General features: G+C 47.0%; 1 protein-coding gene across 2 annotated transcripts in view; it reads right to left on the minus strand.

Moving 5' to 3' along the window:
* Window positions 1-27463, minus strand: part of VSIG1 (V-set and immunoglobulin domain containing 1) — a 75978-nt gene that overhangs the window by 38850 nt on the left and 9665 nt on the right. Inside the window, exon 3 of one of the 2 annotated variants that reach the window (XM_030210667.1) lies at window positions 8298-8405. The exons of the other annotated variant lie outside the window; for it this stretch is intronic. Within the exon in view, the coding sequence (XP_030066527.1) occupies window positions 8298-8405 (108 nt within the window). The remainder of the gene's footprint in view (window positions 1-8297; window positions 8406-27463) is intronic. 2 annotated transcript variants of the gene reach the window in all.

Consider the following 27463-nt stretch of genomic DNA (forward strand, 5'->3'; position numbering starts at 1 on the left):
TACCTTTTCCCTGTGAGTTTAGCAAAAATGCATAGATGACTTCCACCATTTTATAAAACTTGCAGCAACAAGTTTGAACTTCCGAAAGACGCTGATACTGCGAATAATCACGAGTGAAGATTCAGTCACTGTATTTTAAAAAGAAGCAAAACTCTCTTTCAGTTTCAACTATTAAAAGGCATTTGATTGAAATCATCAAAAATAAGCAAAGAGACAATAAAACAATCGACCCCCCGGCATTTTTTTTAAAACACAAACCACTTTTAAGTAGACTCTAAAGTTCATTTGTTTATATTATAGTTCATTTAAAAAAACAATTATTGGCGTCTTACATACTTGTATGGACAAGATGGTGGTTTGAGGCTCTCAATTATTTTTCCCTTTACTTTTTAATTTTATTCCATAGTACTGTATGAGTTGAATGCAGAAAAATGGGTTGGAATTTCTAATGCGATCCACGTATACTGCAATGTGATTCTTTGGACCCCAATCACTGCGTTATAACAGGGTTGCGCTATATGTCTAAGAACACCTCTACAAGTTCTCACTTTTAAATATCCCGTTCTAACATGTAAAATCTAAAAACTTCCTGTAGCAACGGGAATTGCCCCATTGGATCTTTTAAAGAAATATCTTACCGAAATACTTAGATACCCTCAGGAGGCAATTCCTCCTTTAAATAAAGTTTATTATTTACCGCCTCCGAAAACAACAAATATGATACCAGAGAAGTTACCAAATTTACCTTCTGACGGGATACAGGATTTATCTGCTTTATTGGAGGAATCTTTGTCGGAGATTGAAATAAGAAGAACTTTATTCGTGTCCTTTATATTCGAACAGGACCTGAATGCTCTAATGAGATTATATTTTAAAAATTCAACTAAGCTCTTTTGTGGTCAAAAGATATGGATATTTCCTGACGTGCTAAAAACAACACAGGATAGAAGGAAAAAATTTCTAACTTTCAGAGAAGAAGTTAAAAGTATTGGTGCTAAATGTTTGCTTGCTTATCCTTGTAAGTGTTGTGTTAAATATCTAGGAAACAAATATGTCTTTTTTGATCCTGACCAATTACAAAACTTTTTGAATGTAAAACGAATAGTTAACTAGATGGTAAATTGTTAATGAAGGAATAACTGATTAAGATATAGAAAATATGGAACTTCTGGACAGGCCTATTTACCGAAAAGCATATTATTTGGATATCTCCTCTGTTTCTATTTCCCCTTCCCCCTCCATTATATGGTGGTCTAAGAAGAAGAATTATTTTCCTTCTATTGATTGGAATTTTATCCAATGTAAATGATTTTTCTTTTTTTTTTTTCCTTTCGTGTTACTAAAGCAAGTTGTCTTGTATAAAATTATAAATGCAAAATAAAAAAAATAAAAAAAAACTAAAAACAAAGACAAACAGTACTGTTTTATGCTAAACGAGGTACTGTGAATCCTGGTTCCCCATTCTTCAGTCTGTTTTACTGGTAGCTGGATCCCATTTCTCTAAAATACATGTCATAAGCGGTAAACACAGCTATGGACCCTGTCAAAGTGTTGACTAAAGTCTTCAATCAACGTTATCTGAGCACTTTTGTTCCCTGAACCTAGTTACAGCCATAGACTATTTAAGGCCAGCTGCTAACAAACTGATAAAACCGAGCTCGATGAAGGTCATACATCCTGATTTGGAGAGCTGCTAGATATTGTAACACCAGCTGCTCCAGTGCCACACAGCAATCTTCAAGGCTGTTTCCCCGAAGAGGAACGTTCCAAGACCAGTAATTATCCACAGAAGGGAAATGCTGATGTTTTTCTACAATTGCCCCAAACACAGCCATGGCAACATGCCATGGCCTTTTGTTTTCATTGCTGCCGAACCAACGTGCCATGCACAACTTCTGTTCGCCCCTTCCACGGGTAATTCAGTTTATCATGGAGCAGGTTTTTGTCATGGAAGATGCAAAGGTTTTTAAAAATCCCTTTCAATTTGCTATTTTTCAGAAGTGAAATGAAACTAAGCTCTTCTTGGTGATTTTAAACAAACAGTGGGAAAACATTTTCACACTGATTAGTGGCATAGCTATGGGGGGCCACGGGGGCCACGGGGGCCTGGGCCCCCCCAAATTAGCTCTGTGCTCCTGGTTTAGCTGGCACAGGTTCCCAACCCCTGCCAGCTGAAGCGTTTGTCCAGTGCTGGTGTCCGACGCTGTTGCATTGCCTGGCCTTCTCTCTCTTCCCCCTCACACCCGGCACGCTCGTTTTAGTGAAACTGAGCAGGTGCGCAGGGCAGGCAATGCGGTGGTGCCGGAGACCAGCGCTGGACAAATGCTTCAGCTGGCGGAGGTTGGGGAACCCCGCCAGTCAAGGTATGTGCAGTGGTGGCAGCGACGGTGGCAGTGGCGGCAGTGCTTCAGCAGGCGGGGGTTGGGGAACCCCGCCAGCCAAAGTATGTGCAGCGGTGGCAGTGTGTGGGGAGCGCCAGAGCGGCAGTGGGGGGTGGCAGAGAGGCAGACCAAAATATGCCCCCCCACTTTGGGCTCTTGCCCCCTCCTACCTCGAGGTCTGGCTATGCCCCCAGACTCTGTCCACCTGGAAGCATAATAACTTTCCTCAGGGTAGATCAGGTAGAGTCATATTTGAGGTGAAGCTTGGTCCTCCTTGAATTTATTGAAAATGAGGTCACCTTGACAAGACTGAAGTTAATTTCAATAGGGCCATGTTGAAAAACAGTAGAAAGCTGATATCTATGCAGGATTTTATTCTTTTCTTGTGGGGGGGGGGGGGGGGGGGGGCAAAATCTCCAAACAGAGAACAGGAATGAACCTCACTCCTAAGACAGGGCATATGGAGTATGATCTCAGCCTCTCAAATTTACTGCTACCACTCGTTCTAGAGCGTCTTTCTGGAGTTCATAAGACGTTACATGTATAGACAATATGTCCTTAACAGAATTTATGACGCTTCTTAACTCAACTTTCATGCCTACAGCAATTTTTATAAAGAGGAATGTCTATTTTCTTTGCTTAATTATTGTACTAGCTGCGCGTTTGGTTGTTATTCTTATAAACAGTGGCGTAGGAAGGGGGGACGGGAGGAGCGGTCCACCCTGGGTGCACGCGCTTGGGGGGTGCTGGCCCCACTGGTTCCCTGCTCTCTCTGCCCCGGAACAGGTTACTTCCTGTTCCGGGGCAGAGAGAGTAGGGAACCAGCGGGGCCGACGCAGCTCCGAGTGACGTGCACTCGGGGCGGATCGGCCCTCCCACAGGTAAGAATGCAGTCCGGGGGGGGGGGGGGGGTTACGCTCTGGGGGGGGTGCGCCACAGAGGGGGGGTCACGCCGTGCTGCACCCAGGGGGGGTGCAGCGGCGACCCGCCCCGGGTGCCATTAGCCCTCGCTACGGCACTGCTTATAAAAAAAACTCAGGCTAAGTTAGAAGAAGAAAAGGAATCTTTATTTCTCACTAGCAACAGCACAAGAAATATTATTGGCTCTTGGCATTAGTAGTTTCACAGAACAGAGTCTAACAATAGGAAAGAAGAGAAAGAAAGAAAGAAAGAAAGAAAGAAAGAAAGAAAGAAAGAAAGAAAGAAAGAAAGAAAGAAAGATTCTTAACTGTAAAGAATTAGTTTTTATGAGGGGGGGGAGTACCCACTTTGGTAAAATAGGCCATGGGAGGATATGAAACTCTCTTACCAGCCTGGCTAGTTTTCAGAGTTTTTTTTGTCTGCAAAGTACTTTTATAGGCCTGTAGTGTGCATTCACGTCTCCTCTACCCTGGACCAATCATAGGTGCTGCATATGTGCTGGAGACTTGTAATTTGGTCTTTCATATGTGCTGGAGGCTTGCAATTGGTGTCCTTGCCATACCTTTTCTCAGTAAATTACATTTGTAACAAGTTATACCAGGTAGTTGAGTTGCCCTAGCAATGGGAGGCACCATCAGAGTTTGTGATCAGGTAGAAATTCCTTTGTGAGGCTGATAGTAAAGAAAGATGGGGGATGGGAAATAGTGCAGCATACCTCAAGTAGAACATTGTAGCTAAATATTTATAGACATTATACATAGAAGCATAGAAAATGACAGCAGATAAAGACTATACATCCTATCCAGTCTGCCTATCCATATCAACTGCTAAGCTCTACAATCTCTTCTTCTTTCTTACATATCCTCCGTGCTTGTCCGTTGTCCTATGCAGGGGCGTATCTGTGTGGGGCCACAGGGGCCTTGGCCCCCACAGATTTCGCCCTGGCCCCCCTACCGCCGTTAACCCTCCCCTCCGTCGCTGACTTTTGCTGGCGGGGGACCCCAACCCCCGCCAGCCGAGATCCGCTTCCTCCTCCAAGTCCTACCTTTAAAAATATTTCTTCAGCTGGCGGGGGACTCCAACCCCCGCCAGCCGACCTGAGATCTTCTTTAACTTTCTTCTATCTTCGTCCTCCGCGTGGCCAACGTGTTGCTGCTGTTGTGCAAAGCTGAAATCCAGTTTCGGAGTCTGATGTCGCAGCACGTTACGACGTCAGTCAGACTCCGAAACTGGATTTCAGCTTTGCACAACAGCAGCAACACGTCGGCCACGCAGAGGACGAAGATAGAAGAAAGTTAAAGAAGATCTCAGGTCGGCTGGCGGGGGTTGGAGTCCCCCGCCAGCTGAAGAAATATTTTTAAAGGTAGGACTCGGAGGAGGAAGTGGATCTCGGCTGGCGGGGGTTGGGGTCCCCCGCCAGCAAAAGTAAGCGACAGCGGGGAGGGAGGGTTGGCAGCGGGAAGGGAGGGGGTGTCCGGCAATGGCGGGGAGGGGGAGGCGGCGGCGGGGGGGGGCTAAAATGTGCCCCCTCCCTCTGGCTCTGGCCCCCCCTACCGCCGGAGTCCAGATACGCCCCTGGTCCTATGAATTCAGATTCAGTCCTTGTCGCCAACACCTCGGTTTGGAGGCTGTTCACACATCCACCATCCTTTTCGTAATGAAATACTTCCTTAGATTCTCCCCTTCCATCTTTAATTAATTAAATGTATTTTTGTTTATTTAAGTACTTTGCATGGTGGTGTTGTACCAGATTTTAATTTCTCTTCTACTTGGCATGTGAATTTATGTGGTCAGAATACTGCGCTGTTCTAATTAATTTATGCTGTATATCGTTCTGAGTCTCCTAGGTTAAGTAATTAATGAATGCTCTTAAATAAAGAATGAACTAATAATGATCTGCATTTGGCATCTGCATCTTCCTCTTGAAAACCAGTTTCTTTTCTGAGAATGAGCACAGCATGTCACGGATGGGTTATGAAATGTTCTGGTCACAGATAGTTGACTTCAGTCAGCACCAGAAATTCCATAGTGAGTGATCAGGTGGTTCGGCCAGTGGTTGACGAGCTTTCTTGGCACTATATGTGGCCTTGAGAACTCTTGTGACTTCAAGGGAGCAGTCTTGATGCCCTGAGACATTTCTATAGATTGTCTTGACAAACATTTGGATAACCACTTCTCATTTCTGAAAATTAACAACAGGGAAGGAATTTTCCTCGTACGATCCATTGGGTACCTCCAAGTGAATTGAACTGGTCACTATTATACCTAGCATACTACATCTTATGATGCTAACATTTAACTCTTTGCCAGGGACATAGCTACCATTAAGCGAGCCCGGCAAAATGCCCAGGACTGCCCAATGGTAGGGGGCGGGACCACCTGAAGCTGCTTCCGACCTCAGGTCCAGCATCCCATTCCCTACCTTCCTCTCTCCCTCTCCTTATCCCCCCCCCCCCCATACACAACCAGCCCAGTATCACTCCATCCCGCTCTTGTCTCTCTGGCTTCTCCCCGGTTCTGTGGCAGGTGGGTGGCAGCAACAGAGGCAGCCCTCAAATGTGGCTGTCTCCAGCCAGCAAGGCCTTTTCTCTGTCACGTCCCACCCACAGGAAGTTGCATTAGAGAGGCAGGATGCAGCAGAGGAAAGGCCCCATCGACTAAAGACAGACAGTTTTCAAGGCTGCCTCTGCTAGCCACCCGCCACAGCAACAGGGAGAAGCCAGAGAGACAAGGGATGGGGAATGGAGGGCAGTAGAGATGCTGGGGGAGAGAGAGCACACATAAGGGAATGGGAAGAGAGGGAGAGTAATGCCAGACCTTGGAGAGGGGGACAGATGGTACAGTAAGAGAGAAACCTGGACCAAAGGGGAAACAGAAGAAAGCGGGCAGATGCTGGACTGGGAGGGGGGAGGGAACAGAGAGAGGCTGGACCAATGGAGGGAGGTAGAGAGTGATGCTACGCCACGGAGAGTAGGGGGTGCACAAGGAAGGGAAGAGAAGAGAGATGCTGGCTGAGGATAGGGACAGGGACACAGAGGGGACAGGATGGATAGGGACACACAGGAAGGATGGATGGTGGACATAGAGAGAGATTCTGGAGAGAGTTAAGAAAAAATAGAAAAAATCAGAAGAGAGAGACACCAGGACCAAAGCATTGCTTGGACAACAAGGGTAGAAAAAAGTAATTTATTAACTGTAATATGCCAGCTTTGGGAAATGTGCATCCTTCCCCATCCCCCTGGTCCCCACCACTTAGTGAGCGATGGTGTGATATGGGGCCCACCTCAATGCTTCTGCCCAGGTTCCCCTTCCGTCCTAGCTACGCCACTGCTCCTTGCCTTCAGTAGAGCTTCATCAGGACTATTGTCACAAGCTGCCTTTAGCACCCTAGTGCTATAAATTAATTCTTCTGACACTTGGTGGCCTCTGCAATACCATGAAATCTATTTAAGTATAATCGCTTAATACAATTTGGCTCTTTATTTGTCACAATAAATCCAGTTGTTTTATGGAAGCGTTGCACAGCGATTCTCAGCACAGTCCTCCAGTTTTCTGGATAGAGCTCATTTGTGCAATCGGCGACTTGTTTCTTTGACCAGAGGTTGGCAATGTCCCCAACCACATCAGAGGAAACTGTCCAACAATTTTCATTTTGTCACACATCCATTTTCATCAAAAATTAAAAAAAAAACAACAACACATTTTTTACAGGTGCGCTGAAAAATGATTCTGCACACGCCCAAAACACGTGTCTACACTACCGCAGGCCATTGTTCAGCACGCCTTTGTAAAAGGACCCCCATTGTATTTTAAAAGAAACTATCTGGCACTGGAAGGAGCGTGTGCTGTTCCTGAGTCGCTTGTCATAAGCGGAGGAGTATCCTAGTGGTTAGTGCAGCGGACTCTGATCCTGGGGAACTGAGTTCGATTCCCACTGCAACTCCTTGTGACCCTGGGCAAGTCACTTAACCCTCCATTGCCCCTGGTACAAAATAAGTACCTGAATATATGTAAACTGCTTTGAATGTAGTTGCAAAAACCTCAGAAAGGTGGTATATCAAGTCCCATTTCCCTTTCCCTATTGGAGATTCTACATGGAATGTTGCTGCTATTGGAGATTCTAGATGGAATGTTGCTACTATTGAGATTCTGTTGCTACTATTGGAGATTCTACATGGAATGTTGCTATTCCACTAGCAACATTCCATGTAGAAGCCTGCCGGACGTCAGACTCACAGAAACAGAAGCCTGCACGTCCGCATTACTGATCTGCAAGGGCAGGCTTCTACATGGAATGTTGCTAGTGGAGGAGTAGCCTAGTGGTTAGTGTAGTGGACTCTGATTCTGGGGAACTGGGCTCAAGTCCCACTGCAGCTCCTTGTGAGTCTGGGCAAGTCACTTAACCCTCCATTGCCCCTGGTGCAAAATAAGTACCTGAATATATGTAAACTGCTTTGAATGTAGTTGCAAAAACCTCAGAAAGGCAGTATATCAAGTCCCATTTCCCTTTCCCCTTTTGTGTGGCCAGTTGTAAGGGGGTAGCTTCATTGTTGGGGAATATGGAGTTTGTGATAAAGAACTGAAGCTTCAGGGTTTATATTGAAATTCTGACCAATCTTGTACAGAATCCAATGGTTTTACCGGGTAGTTTAAACAGACTGGAGAGGAGAGGGTTTCTTTTATGTATAGAAGATTGTTAATTTAAAAGTGGAGGGGGGAAAGGGGCTTATGTATGCAAATGTTGCTTTGACTTGCTCTTACCCCCCCCCCCCCCCCACACACACACACACATACTTAGTTTGCACCCCTGTTGTCACCCCAAATATTTATATCTAGAGTTGCCACTGAGCCTTGGGTGAATTTCTTCCAAAAAGTGGTAAATAAATCCTAATCTCAAACATGAACCAGAAAAAAAACCATGAGTAATAAATAAATAATGAAAACGCTGTGTCCCAAATTTATCTTGTTTTGAAAATGTAAGGTTCATTTTCTTACCTGGGATCTCCAACTACATCTTCCCCGTGCATCTCTCGTAAATTCCATCTTTAGACACTGGTTCAGAGAACTTTCATTCCAGCTCTGAGCGCTGAAGCACGGGAAGAACTGCATTGGAGCAGAAAGGTGCTGGTCTGAGAGTTTAAAGTTGTAGGACTCCGTCTATCCTACGCACACCTAAGACTAATCTCTCTACATGGTCAAGTGGAGCCTGAAAGTCAGGGGATGTGCTGCTGGAAAGTTTCGGGAGCCTTCAAAAAAAAGGAATAAGAGCTTTAATCAAATGTTTAGATGAAACAATCATAGAGTGGACCCGACACGGTCCGTGTTTCGGCGCACAGCGCCTGCGTCAGGGGTCGCGAGGTGTAGCACAGAGCTTTCGGATGTGGACTGGAAACAGTATGCTGTACCACCGTGCTATCCCTTCATACAATATCAAGCGAAAATATACTCTCGCGAGTGAACTTGTTCCGGTCACGAGATCATTGAAGAATCATTCGTGACCGGAACAAGTTCACTCGCGAGAGTATATTTTCGCTTGATATTGTATGAAGGGATAGCATGGTGGTACAGCATACTGTTTCCAGTCCACATCCGAAAGCTCTGTGCTACACCTCGCGACCCCTGACGCAGGCGCTGTGCGCCAAAATACGGACCGTGTCGGGTCCACTCTATGATTGTTTCATCTAAACATTTGATTAAAGCTCTCATTCCTTTTTTTGAAGGCTCCTGGTACTTTTTGTTTTGCTGCTTGGACTTTTGTTTCTACTTTGTTCCCTCTCTTGGCTATACTGCTGGAAAGTTTGAAATCCCAAGTGCTTATTCCAATTAAATCACAGCGGGGCCCTTTCACAGAGCGGCGGTAAGCCCAACGCGGGCTTACCGCGTGCTCTTCCGGGACTACCGCTGGCCCAGCATGGCTGCCAGCGACGGTTTCCAGAGGAAAAAGAAAACCCCCAGAAATGGCTTGTGCGGCGATAACCTGGCGGTAATCAGGCATCACCTCACTTTGCCCGGTTGCCGCAGGGTTAGCGCAGGAGACCTTATCGCCACCTCAACGGGTGACGATAAGGACTCCCTGCCGCATGGCCATGCGCTAAGAGTCATTTCTATAGCACTACTAGACGTACGCAGCGCTGTACACTTGAACATGAAGAGACAGTCCCTGCTCCACAGAGCTTACAATCTAATTACCGCATGACCATGTGTGCTGGAGGCTTTTTTACCTTCTGCAGTAAAAAGAGCCCTGGCACGTGGGAAAAATGGCCCCCGCCGCTCGCGCAGGGTCCTTTTCCCTGCCGTTTGGTAAAAGGACCCCAATGATTCTTAGCCAAACCACTCAATGAGCCATCGGCGGCAACTTGTTTCACATGAGCTTCCTCTGCTCCTCATCGGCTCAAACTAGTAATGGGTTTGCTTTTGTTAATTCAATTCACTTAAATATCTCAATAAAATTCACTCATTATTACGGCAAAATTGATTATAATTTCATTTTTCACTCAATTCAAACCATTACATATAGGACTAGAGTCTATATATCATGCCTAAAAAATCAGTGCTGAAAACAAGCTGCCTACATTTCTGTGCGGCTTATAGAATATGCTGAGCACCCACCCGCATGACTAAATTTAGTCGTGGGCAGTTACGCCAAGTAAAACTTGGTGTACGTACCAATGCCTAGTGTACAGCGCTGCGTATATCTAGTAGCGCTATAGAAATGATAAGTAGTAGTAGTAGTGCGAACTGGGTGTATTCTATAATAATGCCCATGGATTTTAGAAATGCCCAAGGCCATGACCCCTTTTCAACTATGCAACTTAGAATTTACACGCGTCAAGTTACAGAATACACTTAGAATGTTGTGTGCCTAAATTCTAATTAATGCCAATTGTCAATAATTGATTGTTGATTGGCTTGTAAAAAAAATTAAGTTGCATGCGCATATCCAGAATACAAGTCATGCTATATAGAATCCTGGAGATAATGTGCAAATTTTAAAGCACTTATCAGGAGACTGTGGACCAACCGACATGGACCATGTTTCATTACTGTGTCAGGGAAAGTCGTCGGTACTGCCACATTCCAAGCTTAACATGATCATGCCATTAATTTGTGATAAATGATGGAATAAGTGCTGGGATTTCAATGTGGTTTTGACATTGACTTCGCTATGATATCTACCCCTACTAACAGAATTGTGATCTATTTCCGCATACAGTTCAAACTCCTCTTATTGACCTATAAGTGCATTCACTCTGCAGCTCCTCAGTACCTCTCCACTCTCATCTCTCCCTACATTCCTCCCTGGGAACTCCGTTCACTGGGTAAATCTCTCTTATCTGCACCCTTCTCCTCCACTGCTAACTCCAGACTCCGTTCCTTTTATCTTGCTGTACCATATGCCTTGAATAGACTTCCTGAGCAGGTACGTCAAGATCCATCTCTGGCCGTCTTCAAATCTAAGCTAAAAGCCCACCTTTTTGATGCTGCTTTTAACTCCTAACCCTTATTCACTTGTTCAGTACCCATATTTTATCATTCCTACCTTAGTAATTCCCTTATCTCTTGTTTGTCCTGTTTGTCTGTCCTAATTAGATTGTAAACTCTGTCGAGCAGGGACTGTCTCTTCATGTTCAAATGTACAGCACTGCGTACGTCTAGTAGCGCTATAGAAAAGATAAGTAGTAGTAGTAGTTATCGATGGAAAGTTTGATTTACGATGCTCACTTTCTCAGCAGAGCTTGGAGGGTTATTTCACAAAAAAAGCTAAGGGGCCCTTTTATAGAGCGGGCTTACTGCTCGCTCTTCTGGGTCTACCGCCAGCCCAATGCAGCCGCCGGCGGTAGTCCTGCCCTGAGCGCTAGCCATTTCCGGGGGGAAAAAAGAAAACCCCGGAAATGGCTAGCGCGGCTGTAACCTGGCAGTAATCGGGCATCTGTGCGCACTGCCCGGTTGTCGCCATGTTAATGCGAGAGCCCTTATCACCACCTCAGTGGGTGGTGGTAAGGGCTCCCCGCCACATGGCCATGTGGTAAAAAGGCCGTGGCGCACAGGAAGAACGGCCCCCTGCTGCTAGCACAGGGCCTTTTTTTCCCGCAGCTTGGAAAAAGGACCCCTAAATGTGCTCTACTATTTACAATACTAATAAATGAGAGGTTGATCCCAATAGTGCAGTGGCAGTGATAAGCATCTGAATTTGATGTGGAGTCCGTCTGCTGCCCTTTGAGCCAACTGTGATTATGGACAACATGGAGGCAGCATTCACAGTCCAAGGGAGAGGGTAAAGCAGTGGTTCTCAACCCAGTCCTCGGGACACAACTAGCCAGTTGGGTTTTAGGATATTCACAATGAATATGCATGAAATAGTCCTATATAATAAAATGCACCTCCAACATTCTGAAGCTGACTGCGTGGCTGAGGCATTCCTGCTCTCTGTATCCATCTCCTGAATTGACATCACGTACTTCCGGGTTTGTCACAAGCAGAAGTGACCAACCACAGGAGGTTTCTCGGCTTCAGAATGTTGGAGGTGCATTCTATTAAATAGGATTGGTCAGTTCCTTGAAGCACAGCCAGAGCTCAGTGTCCTGCACAGTAACGCTCAGACACCAGAGAGAGAGGGGGGGCCTGACACCAGAGAGGGGGGGGGAGATATCTCTGTCACACACACACACACACACTCTCACAGTCAATGTCTTTCTCTCTCTCACTCTCAAACACTGTCTCTCACACACTCTATGTCTCACACTATCACATTCACTCTCTATGTGTCACACAGTCACTCACACACTCTCTTGGTCTCATACACTCAGTCTCACAGAGAGTCTGTGTCTCACACGCACTCTCTCCCTCTCTCTCTCTCTCTCTCTCTCTCTCTCTCTCTCGCACACACTGTATCTGTGTGAAACACACTCTCTCTCACACTGTGTCTCACATACGCACTTGCACACACTCTCATTCTCACATACACACTCTCTCTCTCACAGACACACTCGCACCCAGACTCACTCTCTCTCACACTCGCACATTCACTCTCTCTCTCTCACACACAGTCACTCTCACATACACTCTCTCAAACATTTGTGTCAGAAACGGGCCTTTTTTACTAGTTTTGCATATAAAAGAGGCAGTGCATGCAAATCTATCTCATGCATATTCATTGTGAATATCCTAACAGCTGACTAGCTGGGTATGCCCTGAGGACTGAGTTGAAAACCACTGGGGATAAGGATATGTCATTACACTACAGTGACACCTAGTGGTTCAAGTCAGAGCGCATACAAATGGGTAAGCCTTGGTTTGTGGCCCCTGGTTAAGGGGTGTTGCTGTAATGATTGAACCAAATGGGAAGAGAACTATGGAAATGGTTCCTGGGTAGTTATGGCACCATAGCTCCTGCAGAGGCTGTTTCCATTTCAGCTGGAAGGCCAAAGGAGCAGGATGTCAAATGTCACCAGTCGACATCCATAAAAGGATTTTATTGAGTAAGTCCTCTCTACTGCCTCTCTGACAGTAATTTATCTCACATCTGCTATAGCCCTGTAATGAGGGAATTCTAATGCTGCTATGGTAAAAGAGAAGCAAAGACCCAGGCTTCCCAATTCTGTGCTGGGATTTTCACAGCCGGTTGGGTTTTCAGGATATACATGAGATAAATTTCCATTCATTGGAAACCAAGTATATGATTACATTTATAAAATTTGATTGACTTCTCTTTTGTAATAAACAACAAAGCCATTTACATGTCTCTAAAGCACCTGAAACAAGAAATAAGTACATAAGTAATGCCACACTGGGAAAAGACCGAGCGTCCATCGAGCCCAGCATCCTGTCCACGACAGCGGCCAATCCAGGCCAAGGGCACCTGGCAAGCTTCCCAAACGTACAAACATTCTATACAATCAAGCCATTGTGACATCACTAATGAGGTTGGCTCTTATTGGTGGAATGAGCCACTATGACATCACAATAGGTTAAATCACTGCTCTATGTAATAAAAGTGAGCCAAGTAGAGGACATTAGTAAATAAGTAATGCCACACCTGGAAAAGACCAAGGGTCCATCGAGCCCAGCATCCTGTCCACGACAGCGGCCAATCCAGGCCAAGGGCACCTGGCGAGCTTCCCAAACGTACAAACATACAGTCAAACCGCTTATCATAAAACAACAAAACTCAGCAACAGACAAATTCAAGCTAAAATAAAATGTTTAAAACTGAGCAATTACACTGACTGCAAACCTTGGGTAGAAGCAAGTGAGCCACCCCTGGTCTCCAGTGCCACCAAAACAGGAAACGCCTAATTATTGGCTCTGGGATCCCCAGAACAAGTTTGGGAAACCTCAATATAGTCCATAACAATTCTGTGCCACACAGACCAACTGCGGCTTGGAAATCTACCTGCCACCTTCAATGAAGGAAGCCAAACTCATAGCGTGAGCTTCAGCAACATTGTTCTCATTGTTTTCTTTAAATGTTTTATTTTTCTAACCTTTTCTTCTCCTCACTCTGTTTAGATGACATTCTCCTTATCATTGACTAGATTCGCTCTGAATTACTTACTTTGTTAAACTGATATAATCCTGTAACTATCTTAAAATATTAAATAAATGATAAAAGACCATAAATGTATTGCAGAAATAATTCTGTTTTATTGTTTGTAATGTGCTCACATATTTGTAGTTTTGTTTTATTTTGATGGAATCTGGTGAGTTTCTTTCTCCGCAAGTTCTGTTTTTATAAATGAGTCTATTTTGCTCTTTTACCCTTTAATATAAATACAGCATACTTATCTGCTTGGACTGCTCACTAAACTTGAGTCCATGCCAATACAATTCACATCTCTTTCTTTTTTAGATTGTTTAATGTTCTGATGTCTATACAATAATTATCTGGTTGAATAGATCAGAAGCCTTTGAGCATAAAGAAGCCTGAAAGGAAATATTAACCTCGGATAATGACAAGATTGCCTCTGTTAAGTCCAGCATGCTTGTCAAAGCGCCCCCATGGGGCAAAGCAGGGGCGTAGCTAGATGGCTGATTTTGGGTGGACCTTAGCCCCCAGCCCTGCTCTGCTCGCTACTCTCCACCCCTTTCCCCCCACCCATAAACACAATATATTAAATATTTGACTTGGCAGGGATCCCCAAACCCCTTCAGCTAAAGATTTCCTCTTCCTTGGGCAGCCGGCTCTCTTCCAAATGGCAGCCAGCAGCACTTGTCTCGAGTTGATGCCACTGCTCGCGAGCTGTGCATGGTCAGCGCTTGCGCATTTGCGAAAACTGAGCATGTGCGGAAGGGCTGGTGTCAGACATTCAGGGGCCCAGGGCAGAAACTGGGGAGGGGGCACCAAAGCTGGTTTTCAGTCTATGCCTTCTTCAGTCTGAGGCAGGTTTTTGGGCCCCCTGTATTATGGGGGCCCAGGGCAATTGCCCTGTTTGCCACCCCCTAATGCTGGCCCTAGGTGTTGGCAGCAGCTTGAGACAAGTGTTGCCAGCTGCTGTTTTGAAGAGAATTGGCTGCCTGAAGATGAGGAAGTCTTCAGCTGGAGGGGTTTAGGGGTCCCCACCAGCCACAGCAAGAGTGCCACAATTTTGGGTGGGCCTGAGTCCAAACTGGGTGGGCCCCAGCTCACCCAGACCCACATTTAGCAACACCACTGGGGCAAAGACAGAGATAATTTTATAACAGAGAGGCTAGGTTAAGAGGCCTTTCTAAAATACCAGTGAATGTGGCAGAAACCACATAAGACCATATATTCAGCAGGTTTCTCATGAACCTGTGAACTGCCCTACCCAAAAGCTTAAGATGCATAAGTCAATACCTCAACTTTCGAAAACATCTCAACAGTGGCGTAGCTACAGGTGGGCCTAGGTGGACACAGGCCCACCCAACTGCAGTGCCACACTGCTCTCTTCCTCCCTGTCTTCCACAGCCCACCCAGACCCACATGTGGCTACGCCACTGGGGCAAAGACAGAGATAATTTTATAACAGAGTGCCTAGGTTAAGAGGCCTTTCTAAAATACTAATGAACGTGGCAGAAATCATACCTTGAATGCAGGTACGGACATGTGCACCTGTGTGTAAAATTCATAAATATGTGTGTTGATTAAAGTCTTTTAAAATGAACGCATGTACTTGCAAGCTCGGCCCAGACCACGCCCCCAGCAAAGTACACACCTTCTTCACAAGACACCAGTTGGCCAGGGTGTTAATCTGCCATAATGGAACAAAGTAAAAATGTCCGGGGCTAAAAGTTAAACATCTGTTCAAAACATGGTAATAAGACTTATTTTTTCATTAAAAAGGCATGATTTATACTAAATTGCCTTGGCTTCCAGGAGAGGCAAGGATCCAATTCAAACTGGCATGCTTTCTATTAAAATACAAAAAAATTCTTAAATAGCTCTTACCAGGGGCGTAGCCAGAAAGCAGATTTTGGGTGGGCCTAGGCAAGAAGTGGGTGGGCACCAAATGTTCTCTCCCCCTCCCCCACACCAAAAAAATATCTCAGCTGGTGGGAAAATGCTTCTCTCCAGTCTCCACCTTGGTAGTCTGCAGCAGGCATGCGCTGAAAAGTGAGCATGCGAAGGTGCCAGTATTGTGGAGAGCAGCATTTTCATTACCATGTGCTACTGTTGGATGGGCCTGAGCACTAAGGGGGTGGGCCACGGCCCTCCCATGCCCACCTGTGGCTACACCACTGGCTCTTACTATTGGTAAGATCATTGTTTGTTCGCTACGCCATCTAACTCATACAGGAAGCCTAATTTCTTCCCAACTTCTAGAGGTATAAAGGAGATTAAAATTGTTTGAGAAACTATTGGCCTTTCAGGCAGCAAATTTTGGAAAGGAGATATCTCCTTTCTTAGCTTCTCCACAGAATTACAAAATGTTCTCTTTTAACTATATGTACTGGGCAGCAAGAACTGGTAATATTTGATCAGGGTAGAGTAGAGATGGCTGTATTATTAGCACTGTATTATGACTTTTGTGATTCCTGGTAATTTCCAGCTTCTTGGGATTGTACTCCGCCAAGAACTGAGAGGTATAGCAGATTATACATTTGAAATGATGTTCTGTTATCTATATCCATATCTTTATATATATGTGGCCCCAGACTACATGAGAGATCTAGTCAACTTACCACTTAGGAACGCAAAATTAGGAGTACGCAATTACCTAACTCTACACCACCCAAGATGCCAGAAATTAATTTATAAGACTGTATATTCAGCAGGCTTCTTATACCAACCATGAACCTATGGACTGCCCTACCCAAAAGCTTAAGATGCATAAGTCAATACCTCAACTTTCGAAAACATCTCAACAGTGGCGTAGCTACAGGTGGGCCTAAGTGGGCAGAGGCCCACCCATTCTTGGCTCAGGGCCACCCAGCTGGAGTGCCACACTGCTCTCTTCCTCCCTCTCCTCCACAGTGTCCCAGCATCTGCGCTCTTGTCTCTGAACTGTGTCTCTCCACATTGTCGGTATTCATTTTTGCTGCTTACGCTGGCCCTGCAGGCTTCCATATGCCATGTTCCGCCACACATGAAGCAGGCAATGACATCAGAGACAGCGGGACACAACAGATGGAAGCCTGCGGGGCCAATGCAAGCAGTGAGAATGAATCGCTACAGGCGCTGAGGATGCTTGTACCAACACCGGGGAGGGACGAGGTTCAGAGACAGGAGCACAGGTTCCAGGATGCCACGGAGGAGAGGAAGAAAATGTGGGGTAGGTGAAAAAAATCTGTGTTTTAAACAAATATCTCCAGGAAGATGTTGTAGTGTGGTGTGGTGGGGGTGGGGGTGGCACGTGCACATGGAAGGGCACATCCAATTTACCTCTGGGCCCATCCAAAATATCAAGTCTGGCTACCCCTCTGCATCTCGAAGTCTTTTTCTTCAGAAACTTCTATTACAAGGACCATAAACGATCGTAATACAACCTAGAATAATTGCTGATGTCTCAGTTCCCATGTCGTAAATGTTCCATTTGATCTGTTAGCTTCCCTGTTCCACCCCTTCAGCATCATTTATAATCCCATGCTCCATAAGGTTTGTTAACCTCCCCTGCGTCTTATGTATGAACCAAAGTAAGTTGGAATACTGTGGGGTATAAATGCTATTATAAATAAATAAATAAATAAATATCTATACATATGAAATACTAGTGTATTCAGAATATTCCAGTATAGTTAACCCAGCAGACTTGGAAAGAGATTTAGTTAGACGTCAAGAAGAAACAGGAAACATGCTTGTGGGTTATTATAGCCTGACATAAGGAGATCATATAAGGGGGACTCATTAGGCAACTGGTAAGAGAATCCACAAATAATTATGAACCTGGTGTCAGCAGCCTCTTCCTCCCCCCCCCCCCCCTTACCCCCTCCACAGTGTTTCTAATTTCACAGTAAGTAGTTACCATGTGATTTAATATAAAAGCCAAGTCAGAGAACAGTTACACAAAGGTCAGGAGTACTGAACTTATTGAGATAGGACAGTTCCAAAATAGGTAGTGGCAGGTTAAGTAGATATAAGTAAAGCAAAAAGAACACTAAAAGGATCTATTTTAAGAGTAAAAGAAATATTTTTATTGGAAAAGCAAATAAAAGTAAGAGAAAAAAAAAGAAACATTATGGTGTTCAAAAGAGGTAGCTAAAAAGCTAAGGGCAAAAAGATTAGCATTCAAAGGGTACAACGGATCTCAGAATCATAAAGAGAACAAAAAAACATTTAGAAAGACTGAAAATAGCTGGGAAGGTAGCCAGGATAAGCAAGGTGCGATCGAGGCAAAACCTGGCTCTGACATTAAAGCAAAGGGACAAGACCTTTTTTTAGTTTTGATTTTAAGAGAGGTTAGTGAAAAGAAGGACGTGGCATCCAACTGGGAAATGAAATTTAGTTGGGACTAGTGCAAAGCGATAGACATAGGAAAGAATAGCCCAAATAATTCTTACACAATGCTAGGTTCCACATTAGGAGTCCCCGTCCAGGAAAAGCATCTTGGCGTCACCATTGGCGACGTGTTGAAATCTTCAGAATGTTAGAAATTATGAGGAACGAAATCCGATATAATAAAACTCACCCTCAACGTTCTGAGGACACTGACGTCACTGTCAGGGCCTCCGGGCACTTCCTTCCGGTTCGAAGGGTTCGTGGTGGTGAAGCCACCGAAATCACTGTGTTGGGGCTCCGCCCTCGCGTCAAACGTGATGACCCTGGAGGAGCGCAGTGACGTGACAGGCGAGAGGAGGAGCGGCTGCAGAGACTGCGTTGTAAGACTCGGGCATTTGCGAATGATTTGGGCTGGGTTTTAAAACATTTATCGCTTCTTTTCTTTTTGTAGCGGCCGCTGCTGCTCAACAGGGGAAGCCGCAGCGGCGAGACACAGTTACCACTGGCAGCTGTGGGTGGCGAGGGGGTTTGATGCGCCGGGGGGAGGGGAGGGTTGCTGGACATGGGTAGCTGGAGGGGGGAGGGGAGGATTGCTGGACATGGATAGCTGCAGGGGGGCAGGGGGAGAGGAGGGTCGCTGGACATGGATGGCTGGAGGCGGGGCAGAGGAGAGGGAGGTGGGGAGGGGGTCCTGAGACCAGAGAGGTGGGGGTGGGAAGGGGGGCCCTGCAAGAGGGGGGGTGGGGGCTCACACTCACTCACTCACTGTCTCTCACATACACTCTCGGACACACTCCCTGTCTATCACACTCTATCTCTGTCACACATCCACAGTCTCACACACACAGACACTCTGTCTCTCACACACACTCTCTCACACAAACACACACACACACACACACACACACTGTCTCTGTCTCTCTCTCATTCTCTCTATGACACACACACTCCATCTCTCACACACACTCTCTCTCTCTCAAACATACACACTCCGAGGAAAACCTTGCTGGCGCCCGTTTCATTTGTGTCAGAAACTGGCCTTTTTTACTAGTGTTCTTATGTTCTAATTCTTTACTCATTCAAAAATACAAAGACTAGGGGATAATAATACATTTAAAACAAATAGGATAAAATATCTTTTCACTCAATGCATAATTCATCTCTGGAATTCATTGCCAGAGAATGTGGTAAAAGCCTTGGCTGGGCTTAAAAAGATTTGGATAAGTTCCTGGAAGAAAAGTCCATAAACCGATATTAAAGGACAACTTGGGTATGGCCGCTGCTTATCCCAGGGAGAAAGCAGCGTGGAATCTTGCAACTTTGGGGATAATGCCAAGTATTTGTGACATGGAATGACACATGTTGGGAACAGGGCACCACGCTTTCTTTTGTCTGACCCAGTGCAACAACTCTTTTCTTCCTACGACATGCAAAGGGTAGTATTGTGAGACAGAGATGTGGAAGAAGGAATACGTAGAGGATGGCTAAGAAAAAGAAATACTGAAGAAATATTTTTGTTCAATGTTCACCAAAGAAGGGATTGCAGAAGGCTCACAGTTACATGGCGGTAAATCGCTATAATGCGCTATCCACTGAGTAAGCGCGTTATAGCGATTTACCGAGGAGATTTGTTTTTTGGCAAGAACAGTGTGTGATATGCACACAACATAGGAGTTTGGCTTGAATTTACCCGCTCTAGGAAAGCATACCGCTTTACAAAATTCCTAGACCCCTGACGCAGGCCGGTAGGGCCGAAACACGACTCGTGTTGGGTCGCTTTTTTCATTTACGGTTTTGGAATAAAGAGACTACTGAGAACACCATCTGAGAGAGGTTGTTTTTTTTCTCCACCTGTTTTCGCTTGTCTCTCAAAGGTATCCCAACCTGCTGTGACTCACAGTAGTAGAACAAAAGGGAATCATCGATTTCATTTCAAGTTCTGGAGATATATTCATTCCAGGGGCGTAGCCAGACACCCAATTTTGGGGGGGCCTGGGCCCAAGATGGGTGGGCAGAAGAACTTCGCCCCGTCCCACAGGTGATTTGGTCTCTCAAACATCCCACCCCCCCCCCACATACCTTTTAAATAGCAGATTTTCACCAGCAGCGAGCAGCAACTAATACACACTGCTCATGTTGGCCCCACACCCTTCCCTCTGATGCAACTTCCTGTTTCCGCCTAGGCAGAAATACATCAGAGGGAAGGCTGTGGGGCCGGTGCGAGCAATATGTATATCACTGCTCACTGCAGGCGAAGATCTGCTACTTACAAGGTATGCAGGAGGGACACTTGTTGGGAGTTTTGGGCTGATGGGGCTTGGGGATCCCTGCCAGCCACATCATAGGTATGCTGCTACTGGGTGGGCCTGAAACCCAAAGTGGGTGGGCCTGGGCCCACCCAAGCCCATCCTTGGCTACGCCACTGCTTCATTCCATGACGGAAACTAGATCCAGAGACGACATTTTCTGGAAAGTTATTGCTTCCACTCTTTTATATTTGGAAGGTTGTGAGAAGCAAAACAAGTCCTGCATCTTCAGGTGAACAAACCTCCCCCCCCCCCCCCCCCCCCCGAATCCAGTCGTCACATCACACTCTCGAGCTTGACATGTCTGTGGGGTTTGTGGTTCTCCATTCCTAACTGCCACCTGTTTGAACTGTAAGACACCTGGGACTGTCACCTACCTCCAAGTAACGCAGAACAGGATGTGGCAATCTGAGTTGTGAAGAGCCTGGAGAACGCTGTGCATGGCAAATGTTTGAAGTACACAATGAGTTAAATCTGTAGCCGGCACAGGACGCTTGCTTTAATGTAGCATAAGAAACTGTAATTGCCTCATGTTTCTCCTCAATAGAAACAGAGAAACATAGAAACATGATGGCAGATAAAGGCCGAAAGGCCCATCTGGTCTGCCCATCCTCTGTAACCCCTAACTCTTCCTAAGTGATCCCAGGTGAGAAGTTTCTGTCTCTTATGTATTACAGAATGGCACTGCTTCCCTCAAACTTGCTACCTCATTTACAGTTCTGAAGAAGATAATGTAAAAAAAAACAAAAAAAAACACTAAATTAAAATATTCTGGGGTCGATATTCAATGGCATTTAACTGGGCAGGGGAGGCTCCAAACTCATTAGCCGAAGATTTTGTGGGCTGTCCAGGGGCTGAGTCAACATTTGCGCGAGTAAGTTCCGACATAGGAGCCAACCAGGGGTGTAGCCAGACTTCGGCAGGAGGGGGGTCCAGAGCCCAAGGTGAGGGGGCACATTTTAGCCCCCCCCCCTGCCGCCACCACCACCACCAACTTTGACCCCCCCCCACCCCAGAAACAGAACGAAGCCTTGCGCTGGACGAAGAGGACCTCGGCTGGCGGGGGTTGGGGGTCCTTCACCAGCAAAGGTAGGCGACGGCGACGGTGAGTTGGCGGCAGGAGGGGGGGTCGAGCGAGTCGTTGGCAGGGGGGTCCAGGGCCAAATCTACAGGGGCCCAAGCCCCCGTGGCCCCACGTAGCGTTCCAATATGATTAGTTGAGTGGACAAATAGGGCTGCATTTCACACTGACCTATCTTTGCACTTAAGCAGATAAGTGATAGTTAGCTGCACATAGCCGAATATTCAATGCTGGTGCCTGGATATGGCTCAGCATTTAGTATTTGGCCATAGCACTGGTCAAAAGAAAAATGCTGGATGTTTCTGGCTAGATGTACTGGTACTACTAATTGTTTCTATAGTGCTACTAGACATATACAGTACTTTCTCTGTCCCTAGAGGGTTCACAATCCAGGGGTAGACTGACCATTAGGGGGCACAGAGTCTCTGCCCGGATGCCCGGCGTGCCACTGGTGATCTAGTAGCCTTAGCAGGGAGGAGGGGGGAACATGTTCTTTCCTGCCCAGTCAGCTGGGCTGCCGCTATTCCCCCACCCGGCACAACCGTATTTTTAAAATGGTGGCCGAAACTCTCTGTGGAACTCTCGCGAGAGTGTAGAGACCTGTGAGACTACCACGAGAAGTCTCGGCCGCCATTTTGAAAACATGGAGACACCGGCAGGCAGGGGAATAGCGGCAGTGCAGTGGGCAGGAAAGAACATGCCCCCCCTGCAGAGGCCACCAGACTACCAGGACCCTTCAGGTAGGACTGGAGCAGCAGGGGGGGCTGGGTGGGGGTCCCAGATCACCGTCATGCCCGGGGGCTCAGACCACCGTCAGTCCACCTCTGTCACAATCTAAGTTTTTGTAGCTCTGGCAATGAAGGGTTAAGTGACTTGGCCAAGGTCACAAGGAGCTGCAGTGGGAATTAAACCTGGGTTGCCAGGATCAAAGCCCGCTGCGCTAACCGTTAGGCTCGTCCTCCACCCCTTTGTCTGTGTGGCCTGAGTAAACAACAATCTGAGGCCAAGTCAAGCCGTTTATTGTATTGTATTGTAACATTTATAACCCGCGCTTTCCCACTTGTCAGCAGGCTCAATGCGACTTACATAGAGGGGCATAATTGAACAAAAACGTCTATCTCCATGGGCGTTTATCTCCGAGAATGGGTCCGTGAAGGGGCGGACCGAACCGTATTTTCGAAAAAAATAGACGTCCATGTTTTATTCGACAATTTGTGAGCTGGGCGTTTTTGTTTTTCAGCGATAATGGAAAATGAAAGCGCCCAGCTCAAAAACGAATAAATCCAAGGCATTTGTTCGTGGGAGGGGCCAGGAGTCGTAGTGCACTGGTCCCCCTCACATGCCAGGACACCAACCGGGCACCCTAGGGGGCACTTTTACAAAAACAAAAAAAAAGGTAAAAGAGCTCCCAGGTGCATAGCACCCTTCGCTTGTGTGTTGAGCCCCCACAAATCCCCCTCAAAACCCACTGCCCACAAGTCTACACCATTACTATAGCCCTAAGGGGTGAAGGGGGGCACCTACATGTGGGTACAGTGGGTTTGGGGGGGTTGGACGACTAAGCATTAAGCAGCACAATTGTAACAGGTGGGGGGGGGATGGGCCTGGGTCCACCTGCCTGAAGTCCACTGCACCCCCTAACAACTGCTCCAGGGACCTGCATACTGCTGCCAGGGAGGTGGGTATGACATTTGAGGGTGAAAATAAAAAGTTGTGAAACATCATTGTTTGTGGTGGGAGGGGGTTAGTGACCACTGGGGGAGTCAGGGAAGGTCATCCCCGATTCCCTCTCGGGGTAATCTGGTCATTTAGGGCACTTTTTGGGGCCTTATTCGTGAAAAAACAGGGTCCAGGAAAAGTGCCCTAAATTCTAGCTACAAACGCATACTTTTTGTCCATTATCGGCGAAAGGCGCCCATCTCTCCTCGGCCGATAACCACGCCCCAGTTCCACCTTCGCCACGCCACCGACACGCCCCCGTCAACTTTGTACGCTTCCGCGATGGAGTGCAGTTGTAAACGTCCAAAATGGGCTTTCCATTATACCGATTTATTCGTTTTTGTGAGATAAACGTCTATCTCCCGATTTGGGTCGGAATCTAGGCGTTTTTCTCTTTCAATTATAAGGTGGATAATATAACAAATTTACAAGATAACTCAAAATGGATAAAACATCTAAATATCTCTCTATATAAAAGGCAACACCAACGTTCTATGAAGCCTCCAGCCGGAAGTGTGAAGGGGGAGAGATATCCGGTTTCCCCATGAGTGTCTGCCCCGCCCTCTCTAACACAAACAGTCAGTGAAGGAAAACACAGCAAAGCAGTGAAGGACTCAGAGGGGGGGAGGGGAGAGAGGGCAGGGACACACACACTCCCACATGCACACAGAAGAAAACCTTGCTAGCCCCCGTTTCATTTGCATCAGAAACGGGGCTTTTTTACTAGTAGTATATAAAGAGGTGAACAATAAAAAGGATAAGGGAGGAAGGTGGTAGAGGTAGGGAGCGGGAAGAGGGTGTAAGTTGGGGGTAATGTGTTGTGAGTAAGGAAGAATGTATAATAATGGTTCGAAGAGGATAAAAGCATATTTTAAGTTCTGTCGAGTAGTCAGATCCAGGTATCGCAGGTGGATTTCTAATTTAAGTCGTCATATGTGTAGGCTTGCTTGAAAAGGTGAGTTTTCAGCAGCTTACGGAAGGGTAAATGGTTATTGACTATTCGAATCGATCTTGGTAAGGCGTTCCAGATCTTGCTGCCTATAACGGAGAAATTGGATGCATAATATGTTTAAGAGCAGTAAATCATTTCTAACTCCGCTCCTTTCTTCTTGTCTGGTACTGGGACCTATACAGAGATATTCTATAAAGGGGCACCTATATTCTGTAAAGAAAAGTTGGAACTTACTTTCCCCCATGGAATACTAGCGTAACTCGGTATTACTTTCAAAGTCTTTTAGGCGCAAGTACTTATGCCTGCCATAGAGTATGCAAAGAGGCGCAAAGACTTAATATCAGCCATAGAGCTGGAGTAAATGCTTTCTCCTAGGTTGGTTAAAAAATGCATATAAATTAGAGCATTCTATAGTTTACATGTGTAACTGTTTGCCACACCCATGCTCTGCCCAGACTTCACCCATGCGTCCACCTTCCTTCAAACCACATGGTATTGCATGTATGCGCCATTTTATAGAACAGCGCGTAGCTGGCATATTGATATTTATGAGCGGATTTGCACACATGCATGCATATATGGCAATTTTCGGGTCATTTTTGTGCATGCTTGGCTTCTAACTGTTGGTGCCCAGTTTAGGGAAAGGGAAAGGGGATGGGACTTGATACCTCGCCTTTCTGTAGTTACAATCAAAGCAGTTTACATATTATATACAGGAATTTATTTTGTACCTGGGGCAATGGAGGGTTGAGGTGTCGATCATCTAAAAGTAAACGCGGATGCTAGAGGCCACTAGCGCCCGCATTTACCAGCGCAGAATGATCAGAGGGTTCTAGCGCAGCAAACAACGAGCACGCCAGGCCTTAGCGCAGATAGCACGCAAATGTAGTCAAGCTCATTTAAATGAGGTCATTTTGTATTCCTCCCCAATGAGCAGAAAAGAGCGCCCGAAACAAAGGTGCCTTACCACTCTATAAAAATAACGCCAGGTCCGAGAAGGCATTACGGTGTTGGAAGAGAGGATTTCCCATGATTCTCATGCTTCCTTCAGGGGCGTAGCCAGACTTCAGCGGGAGAGGGGTCTAGAGCCCGAGGTGAGGGGCACATTTTAGCCCGCCCGCCATTGCCGACCCCCCCCCCCGCCGCCACCACAACAACAACTTTGAACCCCCCTGCCGATGACCCTCTCGACCCCCTCCCGCTGCGAACCCTCCTCCCCCACCACTGCCCCCGTCGCCTACCTTTGCTGGTGGGGGACCCCAACCCCCACCAGCCGAGGTCCTCTTCTTCCAGCGCAAGACTTCGTTCTGTTTCTGAGTCTGACGTCCTGCAGAAACAGAACAAAGCCTTGCGCCGGAAGAAGATGACCTCAGCTGGCGGGGGTTGGGGTCCCCCGCCAGCAAAGGTAGGCGACGGCGGGTTGGCGGCAGGAGGGGGGTCAAGAGGATCATTGGCAGGGGGGTCTAGGGCCAAATCTACAGGGGCCCAGGCCCCCGTGGTCCCACGCAGCTACGCCACTGGCTTCCCTCATGATTCTTTCTGCAAAATCTACTGGATCTGATTGCTTTTGGAAGAAGGAAGCCTGTGCGAGCCCTTGAGTGCCGGTTGCGAGAAAGAGCAGACCAGAATGAGCACATATCAGCGTTCTTGTCCTGCGTCTAGACTCTAAATTTAAAGTGTATACACTGGCGCCTGTTACTTGCATCCAGAAAAAAAAACGCTTATATTTAGGCTGCAGAAAACAGACGCCAATGTGTGCTTGACGTTCGGGTTTTACCAGGTGCGTGCGCACAGAAGCTGAGCTTACCGGTGAACTCTTCTGCGCATGCGCCATGCACAATCTTCCCACTGAACTCCCTAATGCTCAAAGCTATGAGTGTACCTATATTTGCTTCTCATTAGCGTTGAGCATTAGGGCGTTGTCCTTCTGCATTGTTCCTGCACTATTTTTATGGTGCACCAGAATTTTGATCATCTGCCCCTAAGTGACCTGCCCAGAGTCACAAGGAGCTGCAGTGGAAATCAACCCCAGTTCCCCAAGTTCTCAGGCTGCTGCTCTAACCACTAGGCTACTTTACAGAATGGATGCTGTGTTATTCTATTAGGCTACATCAGTGGGGTAGGAAGGGCGGGGCGGTGGGGATGGTCCGCCCTGGGTGCATGCTGCTGGAGGGTGCAGAGAGCAGCCGCGCGCCTGTCGGCTCCGCCGGTTCCCTGCTCCCTCTGCCCCGGAACAGGTTACTTCCTGTTCCGGGGCAGAGGGAGCAGGGAGCTGGCGGAGCCGACAGGTGTGCGGCTGCTCTCTGTACCCTCCAGCAGCCAAGAATGCACCCGGGGGGGGGGGGGCTTGATGCGCTGGGGAGGGAAGTGTCATTGCGCTGGGAGGGGGGGGGCTTGATGCGCTGGGGGGGTGTCATTGCGCTGGGGGGGGGTGTCGTGCTGCACCCTGGGGCGACAGATGCTGATGCACCCGGGGGGGGGCTTGATGCGCCGGGGAGGGGGTGTCATTGCGCTGGGGGGGTGTCGTGCTGCACCCTGGGGCGACAGACGCTGATGCACCCGGGGGAGGGCTTGATGCGCCGGGGAGGGGGTGTCATTGCGCTGGGGGGGTGTTGTGCTGCACCCTGGGGCGATAGATGCTGCTGCACCCGGGGGGGGGGGGGTGCGCAGTGGCGATCCGCCCCGGGTGGCAGCCAACCTAGGATTGCCACTGGGATACATAGAAGTGTGGGTCAACAATTTCATCAAACCTTTCTAGTGAGCTGAATAGGGCTTGATGACCTTTATCTGTCTGTTACTATCCTCAGACACCTTTTACTAAGGTGCACCGAAAAATGACTTGCGTTGTTGTAGGCGTGTGTATTGGACGTGCGCAGGTCCATTTTTCAGCAGACCTGCAAAAAAGGCCCTTTTTTGTTTTTTTGGCACCGAAAAGAGACATGCAGAAAAAATTCATATTGGCTTGCGTCCATTTTGGGCCTGAGACCTTACCACCACCCGTTGACTTAGTGGTAAGGTCTCACATGTTAACCGGGTGGTAATTGTCAGTGTGTGCACACTGCCGATTACCGCCCGGTTTGTGCCACATGGTAGAAAATAAAAAATATTTTCTGTCGCGTAGATTGGACGCGCACCAAAAAATGGAAATACTGCCCAGGGCACAAGGCAGCCGGAAGGTATTTCCAAATTGACGCACGTTGGATGCGCGTA

The sequence above is a fragment of the Microcaecilia unicolor genome, chromosome 7 (genome assembly GCF_901765095.1).
Source record: "Microcaecilia unicolor chromosome 7, aMicUni1.1, whole genome shotgun sequence".
In the NCBI taxonomy this organism is placed as follows: Eukaryota; Metazoa; Chordata; class Amphibia; order Gymnophiona; family Siphonopidae; genus Microcaecilia; species Microcaecilia unicolor.